This window comes from Pediculus humanus, genomic scaffold (genome assembly GCF_000006295.1).
Source record: "Pediculus humanus corporis 1103172108215 genomic scaffold, whole genome shotgun sequence".
In the NCBI taxonomy this organism is placed as follows: Eukaryota; Metazoa; Arthropoda; class Insecta; order Psocodea; family Pediculidae; genus Pediculus; species Pediculus humanus.
This window is the reverse complement of record NW_002987785.1, coordinates 207340-228412: the sequence shown is the minus strand read 5'-3', so window position 1 is coordinate 228412 and position 21073 is coordinate 207340. Positions and strand designations below refer to the sequence as shown.

General features: G+C 28.3%; 6 protein-coding genes across 6 annotated transcripts; 2 read left to right on the top strand and 4 right to left on the bottom strand.

The window, feature by feature from the left end:
• Nucleotides 1-1058: 1058 nt before the first annotated feature.
• Nucleotides 1059-1498, bottom strand: Phum_PHUM446420 (class A rhodopsin-like G-protein coupled receptor GPRtak2, putative; the record flags this gene model as incomplete). The annotated part of the gene is made up of 2 exons (XM_002429623.1): nucleotides 1059-1301; nucleotides 1466-1498. 2 exons carry the CDS (start codon nucleotides 1496-1498, stop codon nucleotides 1059-1061), a joined length of 276 nt encoding a protein of 91 aa, XP_002429668.1.
• A 2063-nt stretch (nucleotides 1499-3561) lies between these two features.
• Phum_PHUM446410 (Splicing factor, putative) lies at nucleotides 3562-8460 on the top strand (the record flags this gene model as incomplete). Its single annotated transcript, XM_002429622.1, has 7 exons — nucleotides 3562-3616; nucleotides 4255-4330; nucleotides 7284-7436; nucleotides 7512-7618; nucleotides 7716-8041; nucleotides 8125-8268; nucleotides 8368-8460. 7 exons carry the CDS (start codon nucleotides 3562-3564, stop codon nucleotides 8458-8460), a joined length of 954 nt encoding a protein of 317 aa, XP_002429667.1.
• Nucleotides 8461-11310: 2850 nt separating this feature from the next.
• Nucleotides 11311-13536, bottom strand: Phum_PHUM446400 (F-box only protein, putative; the record flags this gene model as incomplete). The annotated part of the gene is made up of 7 exons (XM_002429621.1): nucleotides 11311-11510; nucleotides 11640-11753; nucleotides 11842-12061; nucleotides 12143-12314; nucleotides 12849-13052; nucleotides 13111-13250; nucleotides 13447-13536. The coding sequence occupies 7 exons, from the start codon at nucleotides 13534-13536 to the stop codon at nucleotides 11311-11313; spliced, it is 1140 nt and encodes a 379-aa protein (XP_002429666.1).
• An 875-nt stretch (nucleotides 13537-14411) lies between these two features.
• Nucleotides 14412-15760, top strand: Phum_PHUM446390 (uncharacterized protein; the record flags this gene model as incomplete). Its single annotated transcript, XM_002429620.1, has 2 exons — nucleotides 14412-14419; nucleotides 14566-15760. 2 exons carry the CDS (start codon nucleotides 14412-14414, stop codon nucleotides 15758-15760), a joined length of 1203 nt encoding a protein of 400 aa, XP_002429665.1.
• Nucleotides 15761-15863: 103 nt separating this feature from the next.
• On the bottom strand, nucleotides 15864-16977 carry Phum_PHUM446380 (Pyrroline-5-carboxylate reductase, putative; the record flags this gene model as incomplete). The annotated part of the gene is made up of 5 exons (XM_002429619.1): nucleotides 15864-15979; nucleotides 16057-16222; nucleotides 16300-16512; nucleotides 16579-16829; nucleotides 16908-16977. The coding sequence occupies 5 exons, from the start codon at nucleotides 16975-16977 to the stop codon at nucleotides 15864-15866; spliced, it is 816 nt and encodes a 271-aa protein (XP_002429664.1).
• Nucleotides 16978-18697: 1720 nt separating this feature from the next.
• On the bottom strand, nucleotides 18698-20933 carry Phum_PHUM446370 (zinc finger protein, putative; the record flags this gene model as incomplete). Its single annotated transcript, XM_002429618.1, has 7 exons — nucleotides 18698-18930; nucleotides 19008-19204; nucleotides 19283-19416; nucleotides 19500-19905; nucleotides 19978-20402; nucleotides 20480-20722; nucleotides 20796-20933. The coding sequence occupies 7 exons, from the start codon at nucleotides 20931-20933 to the stop codon at nucleotides 18698-18700; spliced, it is 1776 nt and encodes a 591-aa protein (XP_002429663.1).
• Between the last annotated feature and the right edge of the window lie 140 nt (nucleotides 20934-21073).

Here is a 21073-nt window from a genome sequence, read left to right as displayed (position 1 = left end):
ATAATAATAATAATACTAATACTAATAATAATAATAATAATACTAATAATAATAATAAATGTGAACTTTAAAAAAAAAAAAACAAATTTTCATATTTTTAATATCACGTAAAGTAAATTTATGGTTTAAATTTAAAAAAAGAAAAAAACCTTTTGCATTTTTAACGAAAAATAATAATAATAAACGTAATAATAATAATAATAATAATAATAATGATAATAATAATAATAATAATAGTAATAGTAACAATAATAATAATAATTTTTTGCATTAACTTTTAATATTGATAACATTTAAATAAATCAAATCCAATATGTATATATTTACTTATTAAAGTCAATTTTGTCGTGAAATAAATAAATAAATAAGTTTTATTTTTATTTATTTTTTTTAATATTGTTTGGTAAACAATACAAAAAATAAAACTTTGCGGTTTTTTTTTATTAAAACAAAAGAAAAATATAAATAAAATAAAATAAAAAAAAGGGAAAACACGTCATTGGAAAAAGGAAAAAAACGATCAAACAAAAAAAGAAAATGTTTTTAATAAGGATTCTCCCTCTTTCTCTCCCTCCTCCTCTCTCTCTCTTGTTTTTTACGATGTATACATTTAAGGACATTTAAACAAAAATAATAATAATAATAAAGAAAATATTTGATTTTTCGAAGGAAAAGAATTATATTAAGCAATAAATAGAGCGAGAAATAGTTACACGATATAAACTATCCTATAAAGATTTTCAAAAAAAAATAAAAAAATAAAAATTTGAAGAAAATAAAAAAAAAAACAAAAACATAAACGGAAAATTGATATACGATAAGTTATCGATAAAAAACAAAACAAAATAAAAATAAATAAAGTGTGAGAGAAAAATAAAATAAAATAAAATATTTTAAAAAGTTAAAAGAACTAAGATGAAACAACATGACGACAACAACAACAAGACAAACTAAAACGATATTAATGTTGTAATGTATGTAAATAAGAGAAAAAAGAACATTATTATTAATCGCCCACGTTTAAAAAAAACACAAGAAACATTATTATTATTATTATTTTAAGAGAAAAATGTGCATGTAAACTTACCCAAAACGATCCACATGACAATTATGTTTCCTCCGGTTGCAACAAGTAACATAACAGCAAATACACTTGTCCATATTAATTTTTGCCACCATATTAAATCAAATGGTTTGGGTGGTAAAACGCAATTCGTAACAAAATCCGTTGCTTTTTTTTTCATTTCCGGTGTTAAATATTGATTTTTACCATCTAATACATCTTGTAAAAATTCGTAAACCTATAATTATACATATTAAACTATATTAATAATCAAAGTTTTCCCCCTGTTTTCCCCTCCCCTTCCCTCCCCTCCCCCTCACCCCACATTTCATTTTGTCCTCTTAAAGCTTTAAAATAAAATTTAAATAATAATAATAATGATAATAAATACACACTACTAACCGATGTTTTATTAAAATCAGCTGAAACATTCATAAATTCATCATATTCTAATAATTGCAAAGTGCAATTATATAATAAATCGAGTCTCATTTTTTTCCATTAATTTCCATTCCTTTCTCTCCCTTTTTTTTTTTTTTATTTTCTCCAGAGACGACACAAAAAACATAACATTATTGAAAACGACACGTTAATCACTTTTCACTAAAAAATTATTATTATTTTTTTTTTAAAACCACAACGAACGCACAAGGATTAAATTGATAATAATAATAATGGATTTCGTTATTAATTTCCATGGTATTTATAAAGGATTTAATTTAACACCTTTACAATGTAATTATGTTCGACCGTTCATTAACGACATTTTTCTTAATTAATAATTATTTTTCAAACTGAGTACGTAAGTAATTTTTCATAAAAATTTTATGGAAAACGGAAATTTTTTTTTTTGCCTCTTAATTATTATTATATTTACGCCTGTCATTTTGAAATAAAATATATTTTTTATCATTCGCGATTATTAAATTAAATCACTGAATAAAACGTTATAAATATTTGTAAAACACTTGTAAAAAAATTTCATATTAATAACGAAGAAAAAATCGATGAAGGTGAGTAAGTATGAGAAAAAACCGTTAAAAATTTGAATTTGATTCTGGAACGTTTCGAACGCGGTGTGAGTGTCACGACTCGTAGCAAAGTGACGCGCACGAAAAAAATTTTTTTTTAAACGTGATAAACGACTAAGGTTAAATTAAATTCACTATTACATTGAATTATGGGGTTAATTCGGTTAAAATTGAATTACATTTTACAATAATGATGATAATAATAATCTGTCGACCATAATAATAACCGTTTTAATAAATTGTCATGATAATATTGATAATAATTTGATTTATTTTTCGTTACGCTATATATATATATAATTGTGGACATTTTTTTTTTGATAATATCTATTCGTTATTAAAAATATATCCGAATGATATTCACAATTAATTAATTTAACGGAAACGTTTCGTAATTAAAAGAAAAAAGAATAAAACTAACGAACGAATGAAAGTTATTACCTTTTTATTACGCGGGAAATTATTTTTTCATTTTGACCGCTTTCACCAAGTTCGCGAACAAGACTGAATTCAAAAATTTTTTTTAACTAACTACTTGTTGAGTGTTATTGACTTGCGTTCAATGAATTTCACTATTATTAACGTCTCACCCAAATATATATATATATATATATATGAAGTTGTACACGATTTTTAATTAATTTTCTTTTCATTATTTTCTTTTTAAATAAAAATCATTTCCAATAAGAAATTATTTAATAAAACTTTCACAAAATAAATCTTTTCATTTTTTAATCGAATTGTCGCACAAAGTTAAAAACCGTTTTTAATGTAGCGACAAGTAGTTCTCTAAACTGCCGCTTGGCAGCGCTGTTACAACCGAGTTTTGTAGATTATTTTTTTTTATAGGTTTCCGCCATTACAATTTCTTTGTTGCTTAGCGTTAGATATATATTTAGTGTATATTATTTGTTGAAATGAGTCTTTTGAATCCCAGCTATTTACAAGCTGGTCGACTACAACAAGAAATAAATAAAGTTCAAGAAAAACTCAAAAGGGAAAATCAGGGTAAGGAAGAATAACACGCTACCGCCGTTCACGGCTATGTATATATATTATTGATTTTTATTTTCATAATTACTGCATTATTTACTTAATATTGATATTTTCTAGTATGTTTTCCTGTTGAAAAAAATTACCATTAATCGGAAAACGTGTATATTTTTTATTTATCGCGATCGAATGTATTAAAGTTATGTCGAAAATCACCACATTAATCATTCACATTTGCAAGGTCTTAATTAGACACTAACTTATGCAATCCATTGTTTTAAAAAATTATTAAATGTTATGACAATCATCGATAATAAAGTATTTAGTATTAAATGATTCTTATCATAAATTTTAAAATTTTAAACTCTCAACTTTGTTTTATTGCATGTAAAAGACCGGGATGAAAAACATGGTGGGAAAAGAAGAAAATCCAGATGGGGAGCTCCTGATGCTGACAAGACATTCATACCAGGAATGCCTACTGTCTTGCCCACAAATTTAACCAAAGAACAAGAGGAAGGTTATCTTTGTAAGTATATTCAATAATAATCAATAACTATTTATTATTAAGGATATAATAATAATAATTATTAGCCATATTATAAATAAATTAAAACTAAATTTACCGAGATTCTATCTTTTACAGTTGATTAAAAAAAAAAAAAAAATACGATTCTTCTATTTTATAAGTTTTAATATTTTTATTATTTTTTTTTTTTTTTTTTAATTATAATAATGATAAAAATAATTTTTTCTCGCTATTAATGGGTTAATTTTTTATAACAGAAGGATGATAATCGATAATGCATAGGTTCGATTAAACATAAATACTACCACGACATTTTATATATACGATTCTAGGATTTATTAAAAACAAATTTATTTTTATTTATTTTTTTTTTTAACTTACTCGATTTTAGCAAGTAAACCTCCAGAATAAAATATATATATATATATATTCACACACACACATATATATATAATTTTTAGAAGAAATCCTACTGACGATAACCTTTTTCAACTCCTTGGAGGTTTTTTTTTTTTTTTTCTTTCCTCTCCTCGAATTTATTAATGAAATAATTGAAATAATTATTTATCTGTAAAGTTTTTGTTTTTCAAAAATCTAATTTTGGGTTTTCTGCCCATGTCTAACCCATTTTTTTTCAGTACAACTGCAGATTGAAGAAGTGAGCAGGAAATTAAGGAGTGGAGACCTTGGAATACCTCCTAATCCAGAAGACAGGTTGGACCAATGTGTTTTTAAAAGTTTTTTTAAAATTCTTCATTCATTCTTCATCTTAGCACACACACACACAAATATTAAAAAAAAAAAAAAAAAAAATATTTGAATAATAATAATAATAAATTATAGAGAAAATATATATATATATATGAGAGAAGCATTTCTTCGATGTGAAAATGTGGATTATCATGAGTTTCCATCATCATCCGGAGTTTAATATAATTATTGGTTTGATGACAATGATAATGATAATAAGAGTATACAAAATTTAATATCATTCATTCATTTTTAATAAAGGAATTTTAGAGTAGATACAAAAAAAAAAAAAGAAAAACCATCATTTCGAGAAAGTGAGAGAGAGAGAGAGAGAGATGATAACAAAACAAATTTAATTTATATAAACTTATAACCCTGTAGTATTAGAATCACGGGGTTAAAGTCATGTACTTAATTTATTAATGATAATAATAATAATAATAATAATAATAATAATTAATGTAAATTTGAATAACGAGAGAAAAATATTTATGTATATATATAATTTAGCAAAATGTACATATTTTTTTTTTTTAATTTTTTAGACAGATGTGCACTTATTGCTTTTTTTTACGAATTTTTTTTGCTGTTTAAAATTAATTATCACTCTCCATTTTTTTTTTTTTTTTTTTTTTTTCAAGTGACATTTTTATTAAACTTTTTGTAATATAAGGAAACAAAAGAGAGAGAGAGAGAGAGAGAGAGAGACTGAACAAGACTTGATTGACCCTAATGACGTAATTATTCGACCGACAATGACTATTTATTTATTTTCAAAATTAAAAGCACCCTTTAATCATGTATTTTATTTATTTAGTGGGGTCGAAAGGGGGAGGGGGCGGGCAGGGGTCTGAATTAAGTAATAATAATAATAATAATAATAATAATAACATTGTATTCGTTTAAACACAAACAAAAATCGATTGAATTTTTGTTTTTTTTTTTTTTTTTTTTGGTTTTTTTTCCAGAGAAAATTAAAAAGTAACGACGAAAAAAAATTTTATTAAATAATAATAATAATAATAATAATATAAAAACAACAACAAACATTCGCGTTTGTTTGTTTGTTTGTTTGTTTTTTTACTAATGATTATTACTAATCAATTCAAAATTTTAGGAAAAAGTCAATGGATACCAAAAAAATTTTTATAATTTATTTATTTATTTATTTATATATTTTTTTTTCATTTTGGCAACACTGCCATGTGTGTGTTTTCAGGTTCATTATTATTATTATTATTATTATTATTATTTTTTGTTTTGGATAGGTTTTAATTGGACGAACATTTAATTTTTAGTATATAAATAATTTTTTTTTTTTTGCAACCTTATTAATAATCATTTATTAGTGCGTTTTTTTTTAATTATCATTATTATTATTATTATTATTATTATTATTATTATTAGCATAATTAGTTTTCAACGTGACGTTTGTATTCTCCCCCCATAATAATTACTAATTATTAATTATTATTATTATTATTTATTTATTTATTTATTTTAATGTGATGTTGAAATTTAGTTTTACAGTTTTTTCTTTTTTTTTTTTGACTTACATGCTTACATTAATTTTGTTTCCCTCCCTCCCCCAACCCCTCTTAAATTATTTCTTCTTTACGTTTATAGCATACTTAGCAATAATAATAATAATAATATTAATATTAATTATGATGATGGTGATGATGATTAAATTTTTGCAGGTTTCTCATATGAAATAAATTTATTTTGCGTGGCCTTTTGCCACCTTAGCTTTGGGCCCTTCCAGTTTTCCAGTTTTTTTTTCTCCTCATTTACCCCTCTGGTAGGGGGGAGAAACACCCGCACACGCACACACGCATCATGTTTGATTTCCTGTTGCAGGTCGTGATGAAACGTTTTTCATAAATGAAAAATCAATAATTTTTTTATTAATTAATTACAACAATTGCAATTTTTTCGGAAGGGATGGGGTGGGTTGGGGAGGGAAGGAGGAGGTGGTGGCGGGGAGTTTCGATTGCGATCAAAACAATTGCAATTTTGTTTTCTTTTTTCCCTCCCTCGGACTTTTAGATTTTTCCAGAACGATTCGATATGGATCGAAGTTTAAAAGAAAAAGAGAGAGACAGACCGGGAAATTAGGGAGGGGGTAGGGGGCAGGGTAAATCTTTTTTTCCCCTTCAAAAAAATTTCATCACCAGTTTCATTTTTCCAGTGGGAAGATAATTATTATTATTATTATTATTATTATTATTATTATTATTATTATTATTATTATTATTATTATTATTATTATTATTTCATCATCTTAACATTTTATTGTTTTATTAAAAATTTATTTTCCACCGTGAAACAGCCAAAAAAAAAATTATTTCTTGCAGGATACATGCGTCAAATTAATTAATTAATTAGTTAATAAATAATAATAATATTAATCATTATAATAATAGTAATAATAATAATAATAATAATAATAATAATAATAATAATGATGATAGTAATAATAATAATAATAATAATGTTAATAATCAACAACAACAGCAACTTGCCTTAAAAATTAATTATTTTTAAAAAAAAAACTTATTAATGGAATGCATTATTTATTTATTTATTTATTATTATTAAATTTTTATTTTTTTGTAAAGGGCACTATTATTGATTGATTGATTGATTGATTGATTAATAATTTTTATAGTTTTTTTTTCTTACCAATTTTTTTTTCTTTATAAATTTTTACAATTTTTTTATTATCATTATTATCACGCGTTTATTATTATTATTATTATTATTATTATTATTATTATTATCAATTATTATTATCAATTATTATTATTATTATTATTATTATTATTATTATTATTATTAGTGTTAAGTATGGTAAAACGTGGCGTTTGTTTTTTTTTTTTTTTTTTTTTTTTTCCCGTTTTGTTTCCTTTTTTAGGTCTCCGTCCCCTGAACCGATATACAGTCACGATGGTAAAAGATTGAACACGAGAGAATACAGGACGAGGAAAGCACTGGAAGAAGAAAGACATTCATTGATAATAAGGATGCAATCGATAAATCCTGATTTCAAACCGCCGGCGGATTACAAGTGAGTTAAATAGTACCGGAAATGAATCCGGAAAATTCGGAAACGTTAAAATAAAATTTTCCCTTTTCCTTTCAGACCGCCTTTGGTGAGAGTGAGCGATAAAGTCATGATACCCCAAGAAGATCATCCGGATATAAATTTCGTAGGTTTGCTCATTGGACCGAGGGGAAACACGTTAAAAAGTGAGTCGAAAAAGAAAGAAAGAAAGAATTTCCATTTTGACGTTGAGGAAAACACGTAGCGGAAATGAATAAATGAAAATTTTTTTTTTTTTCGTAGCCATGGAAAAAGACACGGGTGCTAAAATAATAATAAGAGGAAAAGGTTCCGTGAAAGAGGGTAAAGTCGGTAGGAAAGACGGTCAACCCCTTCCGGGAGAAGACGAACCCCTTCACGCTTACGTCACGGCCAACAATCCCGAAGCCGTGAAAAAAGCCGTTGAAAAAATAAAAGAAGTCATCAGGCAGGGAGTCGAAGTTCCCGAGGGACAAAACGATCTTAGGAGAAATCAATTGAGAGAATTGGCACTGCTCAATGGAACTCTGAGAGAAGTCGATGGACCCAGGTGTAGTAATTGCGGTGCGACGGATCACAAGCAATGGATGGTAAGGGTTGTCTCGTCTGTACAAATTTTCCTTTTTCCTTTTCCGAGTCAAAATATGACGGCTGGGTTTGATTTGGTTTTCAGTGTCCCGATAAACCGAACGTAACGAAATCGATCGTTTGTTCGACTTGCGGCGGTTCCGGACACATAGCAAGAGATTGTAGGAATAAGAGACCGGGTGGAGTTGCTCAAACGACAGGAACGGAAAGTAGGAAAATCGATCAAGAAGTAAGAATGGAAAATTTTTGTTTGTTGTTGTTGTTGTTGTGGCTGTTGCTTATCTTGTTGTTAATAATATCCTTGATTTTTTTTTGTTTGTTTGTCTAGTACATGTCTCTCATGGCCGAATTGGGTGAAGTTCCACCGCAAGGTAGAGATGGAGACAATAATAAAAATAATAATAATAATAACAATAGGTGAGTTAAGTTTTGTTTTTCCATGGCGGAAAATCAATTTTTTTTTTTTTTTTTTTTTTGTTTAAATAATAAATGAGAACGAGAAATTTTTCTAGAACGGACAATCGTTTTAACAGGGGTAGCGGTGGTGGTGGTGGTGGTGGCGGCGGCGGTGGTAGTGCTGCTGCTGCTGCTGCGAATACGTTGTTCGACCGTCAACAAGGACCGATCAAAGCTTTGATGGCACCCGAAAATTCAATACCAGCACCGCCTTCGCTCATACAAAATGCCATGCCTCCGCCGCCGCCGTGGGCTAGCGCCGCCGGAGCTCATCCTGGTCAAACGAACATGGCCGCACCACCTCCGGGTTCGTATATCTTCTCAGCATGAAGAGATTTGATGATGGAAAAGAAAATTTTCATTTAAGTTTTTTTGTTGTTGGTATTTTCACAGGAATGGCAAGCATGGCTCCTCCACCGATGTGGCCTCCGAACGCTCCCGTCACTCAACCTCCTCCACCTCCACCACCGTTAGTTCCTTGGATCTCTAATCCCGCTCTACAGCAACAACCTCCGCCTCCGGGCGGTTCTATTCCAAATCCTCCGCCGACCGGAGCACCACCTTTACCGCCGTGGCAACAACCGCCTCCAGTACCTCCGCCACAAGTCCAGGTAACGTCTCGATTCGGATCCTGCGGTTTCTCACGTTTCATTTTTCAAAAAAATAAGATTTTTATTTTTTCTTGCAGATGTATCCTCCGTGGCAGCAAGCGTACAATCCTCAACCAGTTCAACCTCCGCCTCAACCTGGAAACATGTTAGCCAACAGTCAAGCAGCTTGTTTACACACTTTAATAACTGCTCCGCCACCTCCGCCACCAAGTTAAAAAATATTCATCATCGAAAGAATCATTCATTCATTCATTCATTCATTGATGTATAAAAAAAAAAAAAAAAAAATCTGTGTAAAATAAAAATTTTTGCAAAAAATAAAAAAAATAAAAATTATATTCGTCGGCTTTGTCGTATATACATATATGTATATCATATATGTACATATGTATATATGTATATCCTTTTATATTTTTTCCATGAATTTTAATTATTCCAAAATCATAGAGTAAAAAAATTTTCTTCGATAAAAAAACCCATCATCGTAAGAAAAAGAAAAAATTAAAAATTTAAATTGACAACCCTTCAAATTAATCATATAAATAAATAATTGGATAAAATTAAATTAAAAAAAAAATGTTTAAAAAAATCCCTGACTTTAAATTTAAACCTCCTTGGATATTATGTTTTACGGATACATCGGAAAAAAATTTTCGATGTTAAAAATGACATTGAGCGCGAAAATCCAACGTTTACGATTTATTCAAAAGTAGGTCGACCTTGAATCCAAGGCCATTGGTTTTAAAATTCAATTTTGTAAAAATTTTCATGGTCATGATTTTTCAACCAAGGTCGACCTTGAATTCAAGGCCATTAGTTTTACATTTCGATTTTGTGAAATTTTTCATGGTCACGTTTTTGCATTCAAGGTCGACCTTGTATATTTTACCTGACACACATTTTATTTTAAGCGGGAATCCATTGTTTGAATTTTATTTTTTTCTATACCTCCTTGGGTATTATGTTTTACGGATAAATCAGAGTAAATTTTTTAACTATTTCTAATGTAAATTTTAATTAAGATAATTAAAAAAATTTTAAACATTTTTTTCGACGTCATAGGTTATGATAGGATGGAAATAAAATGGAAATAATAATATTAATTAAATGATTCGTTAAAATTATGTATTAAGAAAAAAAATATATATTTATTTATTTATTTTTTTATAACGGAAAAAAAAAAAACGAAAAGTTGCGTAAACGTCATTCATTAAACATATACAAATATATATATATATATATATATATATATATATATATATATATATATATATATATATATACGCCATTCTTATTATTACGTAATAATAATAATAATAATTTATGTACAATATTCACACGCATACACAAATCAATCACATATTATTATTATTATTATTTATATGTATACAAACGTTGTACTTTTTTATCTTTTTTAATTTAAAAAAATTTAATCATTATTTTACATAACAACCATTGACAAACTCACACACACACACACACACTCACAATTATGATTATCTTGGCAATTTATTATTATCATCATCATCATCATTTTTCAAAAATTATTTTCTTCAAGTTCCCCCCCCCTTGTCCCCTCTCCCCCCATACCCCGAATTTAGAAAACCGGAAATGGATTAGCGATGTCGATTCTCACGTCGTGTGACTTTTCCTTTCCTCCCTCCTTCTTCCTTTTAATCCTCTAATTTTTATTTTTATTTTTTCTTAATCTTAAATTTAATAATAATAATAGTAATAATTATAATTATAATAAAACGTTTTATCATAAAATTTTATTTATTTATTTATTTATTTAATGACCACACATTTTATTTATTTATTTATTTACCACTATTTTTATTTTATTTTTTTTTTTTAATTATTATTTAATTTTTCCCCTTTCCCTACCCTCCCCCCACCCCCCCCTTTGAAAAGAAGAACATCATCATCATCGTCGTCGGCAATAAAAGAAAATTAAAAAAAAAAATTTGTACAAAAATAGATAGATAATAATAATAATAATAATAATAATTAATAAAAATTAGAATCGACGGTTGGATCTTCAATTCTAAAATCGACATTTACTTTCGATAACTTTTCCGTATAAAAACTAGATATTATATTTGCCTGATAATAATTATATTCGTTGAGAAACTTTGGCCTCACGTGAAATGTTTTAAATTCTGCAAATTAAAAAAATTAAAATTAAACCTCCGCCATTTTGTTTAAGAGGTAGAAAGAGATGAAGCTATTAACTTACGATTTTGTGTATTGTTTTGAATTTCGCATATTTTTTTTATCGTATTTATATTTCTAATAACTCCATTAAATTGTATAAATGATAAATTTTGACATTTTTCTATTAATTCGATAAGTAAATCATCTAATAATTCACGATTGTTTTTTATATTCAAATGAATTTTTTCTAGAAACGAAAAATCAAAAATTAAATCCCCACATTGGTGGATAGAATGCATGATGATGATGATAATAATAATAATGATAATACCAATAGTGTTTGAATAATATGAAAGTAATATTGTTAAAATCCCACGAAAATCTCTACTCCTGCTTTGATCCCAAGTACATCCGGTGGCAAATGTAAAACTATATAAGGGAATACTGGGTAATAGAAAAACGCATGCATCTTCGTAATGTGCTATGTACACTGAAAAAAAACAATAAAATCATCATCATCATTATCATCGTTTGGTTTTACAATTAATAGAAAGACATAAATAATTTTGGATTTTAACTTATTATAAATGAAACTTTTATCTTAGGACAATCTTTTGATAATTTTTTCCATGCGTTATCGGATAGGGGTGGAAGTGTAAAATCGCTACCACTTGCTTCGACCGTTAAATTTTCTAATTTTCCTTTTGCATTTTCCGCAAGTATGAAAAGTACACCGTCGGAAAGTGCCGGATAATCTAATTGCAGTTCTGTTAAATTAGATAAACGTGATAGTGCTTCCTGTAAATAGAAACAAACAACAAACGTAAAATTTCCTTTTTTTTTTTTTTTTTTTGGATCCGACGTGAAAGGAAAAATTACCAAATATCTTGGTGTTATCAATATGGCTTCGCATTCGTTAAAACTTGATCTCAAATTAAGTTTTTGTAATTGATTACTTTTTGAATGAGCAACGGCGCATAATATTCTAACAACTTCATTTACTCTAAATGATGCTTTTTGTAAACTCAACCTTTGTAGTTTGTTTTGTGACCTGTTTTTAACAAACAAACAAACAAACAATACAAATTATACATCATTTGCATACTATTAAATGTTACAAGGTGTTGTTGTTGTTAATGTTGTTATTGTTGTTGTTGTTGTTACTGTTGTTGCTGTTGTTGTTGTTGTTAATGTTGTTGTTGTTGTTAATGTTGTTATTGTTGTTGCTGTTGTTGTTGTTAATGTTGTTGTTGTTGTTAATGTTGTTACTGTTGTTGCTGTTGTTGTTGTTAATGTGGTTGTTGTTGTTAATGTTGTTGTTGTTGTTAATGTTGTTGCTGTTGTTGTTGTTGTTGTTGTTAATGTTGTTACTGTTGTTGCTGTTGTTGTTGTTGTTGTTATTGTTGTTGTTGCTGTTGTTGTTGTTGTTGTTGTTGTTATTGTTGTTGTTGCTGTTATTGTTGTTAATGTTGTTATTGTTGTTATTGTTGCAGTTGTTGTTGTAGTAGTTATTGTTGTTGCTGCTGTTGTTATTGTTCTTGTTGTTATTGTTATTATTGTTGTTTTTGTTGCTGTTGTTGTTTACCTTATAAAATCAGTTAAAGCAAGTATTAATCTTATTCTATTCCCTTTATATTTATAACTTCTAAACCAATCAACCAAACATAATTCTTTTATTTGTATGTTAAGTGATAGTAAAAGTGTTAAAAATTCTGTACCGGCTTCTATGTGACATTTCAAACCAGTTTGTCTTGTTAATGGATCTCTTTGCGACCACGTGAGTATTAACCTAAAACAAAAAAAGACATTTATTATGTGCCTTATACCACTCTCTCACAATCTCTTACCTTTTCATGTGATGGCCATATTTGATTGTGGTTTCTTTAGCTAATGATGTATTATGTAGTGCAATGTCTTTTTCTAAATTAACGTTCACATTATGCCATATGCTAGGACAATTCAATGCTCGATTCCATGATGTACAAACCTGAATCAATTATCCACATTAGTATCTATATTTAAACAATTAGTACATTGTTAGATATTAATAACAAACATCATAACTATTCATGTAAAACATGATTGTGTGTGTGTGTGTGTTTGGGAACATGTAACACAAAACAATACAAACATTATAAAATAATTATAAATTTTTTTTTTTTTTTTTATATGTATGTTATTACCCTTCCTGCTGAAATTCTATCGTGACGGTTTAAATAATTAAAAATTTGGGAAAGTATGAGATCTGGAAGTAAATCCCATCGCGTGGTCATTATTTATCAAAGTATTATATATATATATATATATAATTAAATCAATAATAATATAGCAGAAAAAATTAGAAAACGTTACAAGAATTTAAGAATTCGAGAAAAAAAATAAATAAATACTTGCTTCTTTTTTTTTTAAAAGCAAAAAATTAATTTTTTTTTTCCCCCTTTTTTGCTTTCGTTCAGTGAGGGGGGGAAACACAATTTAAAGCTTAGAATAAAGAAGAAAAACCATTTTGTATTTTTTTTTTTTGTAGAATCAATTTATAATTATTTTACTATTTATCATATTTAAAAGAACTCATCTTAAATTAAAACAAAATGATTCCGTAGCTTTTACTACACTTTTTAGACAAATTCAATCGTTTTAAAATTTCTCATTTAAAAATTATTTAAACCGTTTATTAAAAACTTGTTAGTACAAGTTTCCTTTTACAATAAAGTGAATAATTAATTAAATTACAATTAATAACGATCAAATCTTACTTTTTTTTAATATTATTAATCTAAAACTTACCTTAAATCAAATTTAAACAACGAATAATAATTATTAAATGTAATACTAGCATTATTCATTTTAAAAAAACCGTTACGAATAACTTTCCGAATTAATACTCGATTCTGATTGGTCGAAAATTTTGTCGCCAAATTGCAAAAATTCTGCCCGACAACTTTAATATAGGTTATTTAATGCTGCTGGGTTTTATATTTTTTCTTATATACAATGTTTTAGTCCAACGTAAAAATTAATTTTTTTTTTTTTTTAATGGACGGTTTTACTTGATTTTATTTATTTTCGTATCAATCATGTCATTTTTAAATTATTGACATTGAAATGTATTAAAAACTAACCATAACTGTGATAAAATATTAGATATATGACAAGGTAAACTTCAATTTACAAGAAAAAAAAATTTTTCTTTTTTTGTGTTTTAAAATGTCAGTTATTATTAATTATATATATTTTTCTCAAACTACGTTATTTCAAATCTTTAAAATTGTTTTTAACTAATGTAATACACGTTATTTCAGAGAGATGAATAGAAATCAATCGAATCCACTAATTAACGACAGTGATCGCCCTCGTACGAATCTTCCCTACGCTCGTTCTAGTTTGATTCAACACATAAAAACAAAATGGCTTTCGACAGCCATAGGTTTAATAGGTTTGATAAGTTCATTGGTGTTGATCATAGGAAATGAAGCAAAAGCAGTTAAAATAAGTAAAGTATTAGAAAATACAATTTCATCAGTTGTGACAGTCTCACCAGAATCAGACATTGATAAATCGCACATTGGAAAACTCATTTACATCACTGGATTCATGTCGATTCATGAACCATTGACAGAAGTCGATTATGGTATATCAGTAATGGCTGTTAAATTATTGAGACAAGTACAAATGTATCAGTGGGTCGAAAGCGAACATGACACAATAGATGGAGATGGTAATACAATCAGTTCTTCCTATAATTATTATAAAGAATGGCAAAATTATTTAATCGATTCATCTAGATTTCACTATTCGTCAAGTCATAGAAATCCAAAAGAATTTCCAATCAAACGTTTGACACAAATCAATGACAATGTTAAAATAGGTAAATACAATTTGGGTTTGGAATTGAAGAAAAAATTTAAAGATTTCGTGGCGATAACGAGCGACGAGAGACCAGAGAGAAAAGATATAAAATTACATTCGGGAATGTATTATCATTGCGACAACATATGGGAACCTCAGATAGGTGATGTTAGAATACAATTTTTCTATGCTGGTCACCACGATCAAATCGTCACCATCGTCGCGCGACTCGATGACACTCTCACGCTCTTACCCTACATCTACGACAATAAAGAAATATTATTTTTAAAAATCGGTTCGTATAGCCTGGAAGAAATGTTTGCCATTGCTCATTCTCATAATAAATTTCAAACTTGGATGTTTAGAGTTGCCGGATGGTTTCTATTGTATCTCTCCTGCATGAGTTTGGGAACTTTTCTTCAAATAATATTAACTTATTCTGAATTTTTACAAGAAATCCTTCCTCTGACTCATTCATCCATGAAAATGACTGTTTCAATGTGCCTGTCATTACTTTTCACAGCACTCTCTTGGGTTTGGTACAGACCCATTTTAGGTGTTGGTATGATATTCGTAACAATACCATTATTGTTCTTAATTAAATTTTTTTCTAATCCTGGAACAGTTCAACATTATAACAGGTTGTAACACTTTTACTTATTATTATTATTATTATTATTATTATTTATATGTAAATATAATTGTTTTTAATATAATGAGTGATGAAAACCTTTTTTTCCTTTTCCTTAAACTATTGATTTTTTCTAGATTGTTCTCTACATCTTAGTGTAGCTGCTTCAATGGCTCCTATCAATGCTGCTCTGAAATTATTTTTCTCTAAGAAATGTAATCCGGTCGCCGTGGAACCTGAAAGGATGATGTAAAAACAATAAAAACGTGGTAAAAGGTTCTTTCGTTCGAGAAGGCGGTGTGGTTTTATTTACCTGCGGGTGACGTCACTTCATCTTTTAATTGTCCAGGATGAATTTTCGTAGTTAAAACCATTTCTCCAGCACCGACAACGGTTTGGGCTGCTAATTTATATGCTAAATCTCTCGGTAGTCCCATTTTAACTCCTCCATCAGCTAATGCTTCTATCATTATGTATACCTGATTTTTAAAAAATTTAATTTATGAGAAAATTCCGTTAATTTATTATTATTATTATTATTATTGGTGATAATTACGTAAGCAGGTCCTGAACCACTCAATGCAGTTACGGGATCTAAATAACTTTCAATGGCTTCTTCGCAAGTACCAACGGCTTCCATGAGTTTTTTTGTCATTAGGCCATCTTCTTTTGTTGCCGACGTACCTGGAACGTATACGGATGCACCTTTTTGTACCATGGCAGGAGTGTTTGGCATGACTCTCACGACTCTTGTTTTGGGTGGTAAATTCTAAGGTTGAAATTAATTTGATCAGGTCGGATTCTATATTAAATAATTTTCCGTTAATTTTTATACCTTTTCTAAATCTTCGAGCGTGACACCCATGGCAACGGATAAAATCAAATGTTTCGGAGTGACGACGGATTTGACTTCCGAGAGGGCTGTGGGTACTATGTGTGGTTTAACGGCCACGAGTACAACGTCTGATTTTTCAACGACTATCTTATTGTCGAAATATGCACTCGCACCCATTGCTTGAAATGCTTCTATGCATGGTTTATCCTGCGGTGCGCTGCTTGCTATTATATTTTCACCTTTTGTCAAACCTGAAAACTTCATGTTTCGATTATGAGAAAACTTTCCCCCCCCACCTCCCCCACAAAAATCAATTAATATCAACTCACCTGCTGATATGAATCCTTTTGCAAGAGCCTGAGCTATTTTACCAGCTCCGATAAATCCAACTTTGAGCATTTTATTAATAATAATTATTATTATTATTATTCCAAGTGCACTATCACGCGCAAGAGAGAGAGAGAGATAGATAGATAGAGAGAGAGAGAAAAAGAAAAAAAAAAATTTTAAAAAAATTTGTTTAATTAACGAGACATCATATAATAAACGCGACTTCACAAATTGTAACACATTCGACCGAAAAAAAAAGAAATAAATAATAATAATAATAATAATAATAATAATAATAATAATAATAATAATAATAATAATTAAATATTTATATATATATAAATTATAACGAAATGAGTAAAGGTCGTAAAAACACAAATGATAACAAATCCATTTGTCAATTTACGATAATGAAAACGTTTATAAGAAAATAATAATAATAATATCAATAATAATAATAATAATAATAATAATAATAATAATAATAATGATAATAATAATGATGATGATGATAATAATAATAAGTTTTTTTTTTTTTTTTTTTCCTAATCAAAAAATTTGTTGTTTTGTTTGTTTGCCGTTTAAACGATTTGATAACAGCGTATAAGAAGTCGTCGTCGAATCTAAATTTTTTTTTTTTTTTTAATTTGAAAAAAAATGGCGGGAAAAATTTTAAAAAAAATATTAATAAAAAATGGCGCGAAAATTTAAAAATAAAAAATAAAAATAAAAATAATTTTTTTTAACCTATCCATACGTTCGTTATACGTACGTTCAAATTTTTTTTTTTTTTTTTAATTTTCAAGATTATTATTATTATTATTATTATTTACACAAAAAAATAGAAAATAATAATAATAATGATGATAATGACTAAGTGACGTCATCGTTTTCAATTTTTTTATTTTCCCACAAATTAGTGGATTTGTCATTCTTTTTTTCTTTAGATATTTGTGACCGTCGCTACAATAATAATAATAACCGTAATAAATAAAAAATAATAATAATAATTAATAATAACAATAACAATAACAATAATTAATAATTAATAATAATAATAATCGAAACGAGCGAGAAAATTTAATTGATGACGATTACAAAAGGACCTCCTCCATCCTCCTTATCATTATTTTGTTTTAATTAATATAAAAATTATCAAAAAAAAAAAAAAAAAAAAATGTCGGCGACGACGACGACGACAACGAGGAGAATAAATTCAATCTCTCGAATAAATAAATAAATAAATAGAATTAAAATAGAGTAAATAAACAAAATCCGCCGTTTTTTTTTTTTTTCCTTTCAAATTTACCACCGCACTAAAAACAAATCAAAAGAACCTTGTTTAAATCACGTTAACTCTTTCTCACTCACTCGATAGGTAGACTGAAACGACTCAAAGTAATTTTCCCCTCCCCCCCTCCTCCCTCCCCTTCCCCTCCCTTTTCAAGTTTTCCCATTTGTTGCCACAAAAATAATTAATTAATTAATTATTCGTGCTTTTGGTAAAAAAAAAAAAAAAATTTCCTTTTTTTTTTTTTTTTTTTTTTTTAAACGAATTTTGATAATTAAACAAATGTGTTTATCAAACGATTCGAAAACGGAGAAAAAAAAAAAAAAAACGTTACAACCGATAAAAAAAAAAAAAAAGGAAATTTTAAACGAGTGTTCTCGAATTCGATTTTCCTCCGACTCCCACCCCGCAATCGATCAATCGATCGATAAATCGATAATTTGCTCTAAATAAAACTGCGAAAACGTTGTTTATCATTAAAAAAAAAAAAAAGAAATTTCACTCAACTGATACGGTAGAATTTTCATTTTTCAAAGAGTTTAATGAATTTATTTTCGACGACGACGACGACGATTCCGTACCAGAATGTCTTTTGCTTATCGTTAAATATAATGGCGAGGATTCGTCAATGACGACAAGTTGCTGCTGCTGCTGTTGTTGGTGTCCTTCTTCTGGGGCTAAATTTCCATCATCCCGTTGTACTTCGACGGTTACCAATTGAAATTGAGATTCTGGAAAATTTCATTTAAAAAAATGAGAGAGAAAGAGAGAGAGAGAGAGAGAGAGAGAGGGGTGATATAATAAATACCCTCGTTATTTGTCGTCGAATGATGTTTTTTCTTATGGGAAATCATTGTGGATTTCGAAACGAACGTTTTCCTACATACGTCACACTCGTACGGACGTTCTCCCGTGTGTAGTCTTTTGTGTATGGCCATAGGACTAAACTGCGTGAAACTTTGACCGCAAAATTCGCATTTGTACGGCCTTTCTCCCGTGTGAGATCTTTTTACGAAAACATAAATATACTTTTAATAAGACCAACGACTTTTTTTTTTTTTTTCGGTTAGGAAAATTACGCACCGTCTATGACATCTCAACGCATCTCTCCTCGCAAATGCTTTACCACACATTTCGCAAACGAAACTTTTCTCTCCCGTGTGCATCGTCGAATGTATTCTAAGATCGACTCTTGTTAAAAAACCTTTTCCACACACCTGACGAAATAACGTATTCAATTCAATTTACATTTTTTCAACGCGGGAAAAACAAAAATAATAATAATAATAATAATGATTACCTCACACATGAAAGGTTTCTCTCCCGTGTGTATTCTAAAATGAGTATTTAAATATGATTTGCTAACAAATAATTTTCTACAAACGTTACATGGATACTGCCTATTATCCGTTCCGGAATGAACCTTCTGATGAGATTTACATAATCCTTTCGTTAAAAAACCTCTTCCGCATATATCGCATAGAAAAGGTTTAACTCCTAAATGCCTGTTCATGTGATCCAACAAACTCTGTTTCGTTTTAAACCTTTGAGAACACTGTTTGCAAACGTAGGGTTTTAAATCACTGTGAACTCTTTGATGAACTACCAAATACGATTTACACTGAAATCCTTTACCGCATGTACCGCATGAAAATTCATATTGACCCGAATGATTTGCTTCATGTTGTGCCAAACCGATTTTCGATCTAAAACAAATTACAATTCGTACTAAACACAAAGCGTTGTTAAATTTTTTTTTTTTTATCGAGTTTACCAACCTGAATGCCTTTTTGCAATCCTGATAAGAACATGAATAAGGTTTTTCACCAGTGTGTTTTCTCATGTGTTCTTGTAATTTATAATTCGTCTGATATTGTCTACCACATTCCATACAAACTTTACTTTCGTTTTTTTTTCCACCCGTTTTTAATCTGACATTTTTTTTCGATGAAACAGTCTGAGGATTTTTGACAGTTTCCACATTAGGAGGATCGCTAACAACATCCTTTTTACCATCCACATCACCGACATCATCATCATCATTCATCTTACTGTCACTTAATATCAAATCTGAATTTGATTTCATTTCAGGTACAAGATCTGTCGACGATTCCAAAACTATGTTACTCTCATGTACATTATTTTCACATTCAGTTGAACAAACTTGTGATGATAACAAATCGTTTTTGAACTTTGGAGAATGCTGGATAATAAAAAAAAATCATCATTATCGTTTATCGACTTTCCTTTTCATAAACTTTCGAATAAACAACTACTCACAATTTTAAAATCATCATCATTATCTTGATTATAATTAGATTCCATGACAACAGGTTGTTGTTGTTGTTCTTCTTCTTCTTGTAATGAAATTGTCTGTTCGATTATGTTATCATTATTAACAGTTATCATATTGGTAAAAAGATGTGCTGTTAATATGCTTCTCTCTCTAAAATCAAATAGTAGATCAAGTTTGCAGGCACATTCAACGCAAACCATTTTGGGAAAACTGTCATCAATTGAAATCTAAAATTTTTTAAATTTTGTTTACATACAAGTTATCGAGTGTGTCACAATAAATACCTAAATTTATATATACCTGTATTGGAAGGCACACGGTTATTTTTTTAAATATTTGCCTATGATCCGAATCGAATATATTGATTCCCATGAGAACATCTATTTTTCCAGCACATAGACGGCATAGATCTTCTAACGAATTAACCGTTTCGACCATTTTTCCTTTTTTTTTAAAATTTTAATTATGATATTTTAAATATTATTTCATGATGTAAAAAAATTGACTTTTTCATTATATTTATGTTAAAATATTTATCGAACGTTTAAAAAAATATAAATGTAAATACAACGTTACGA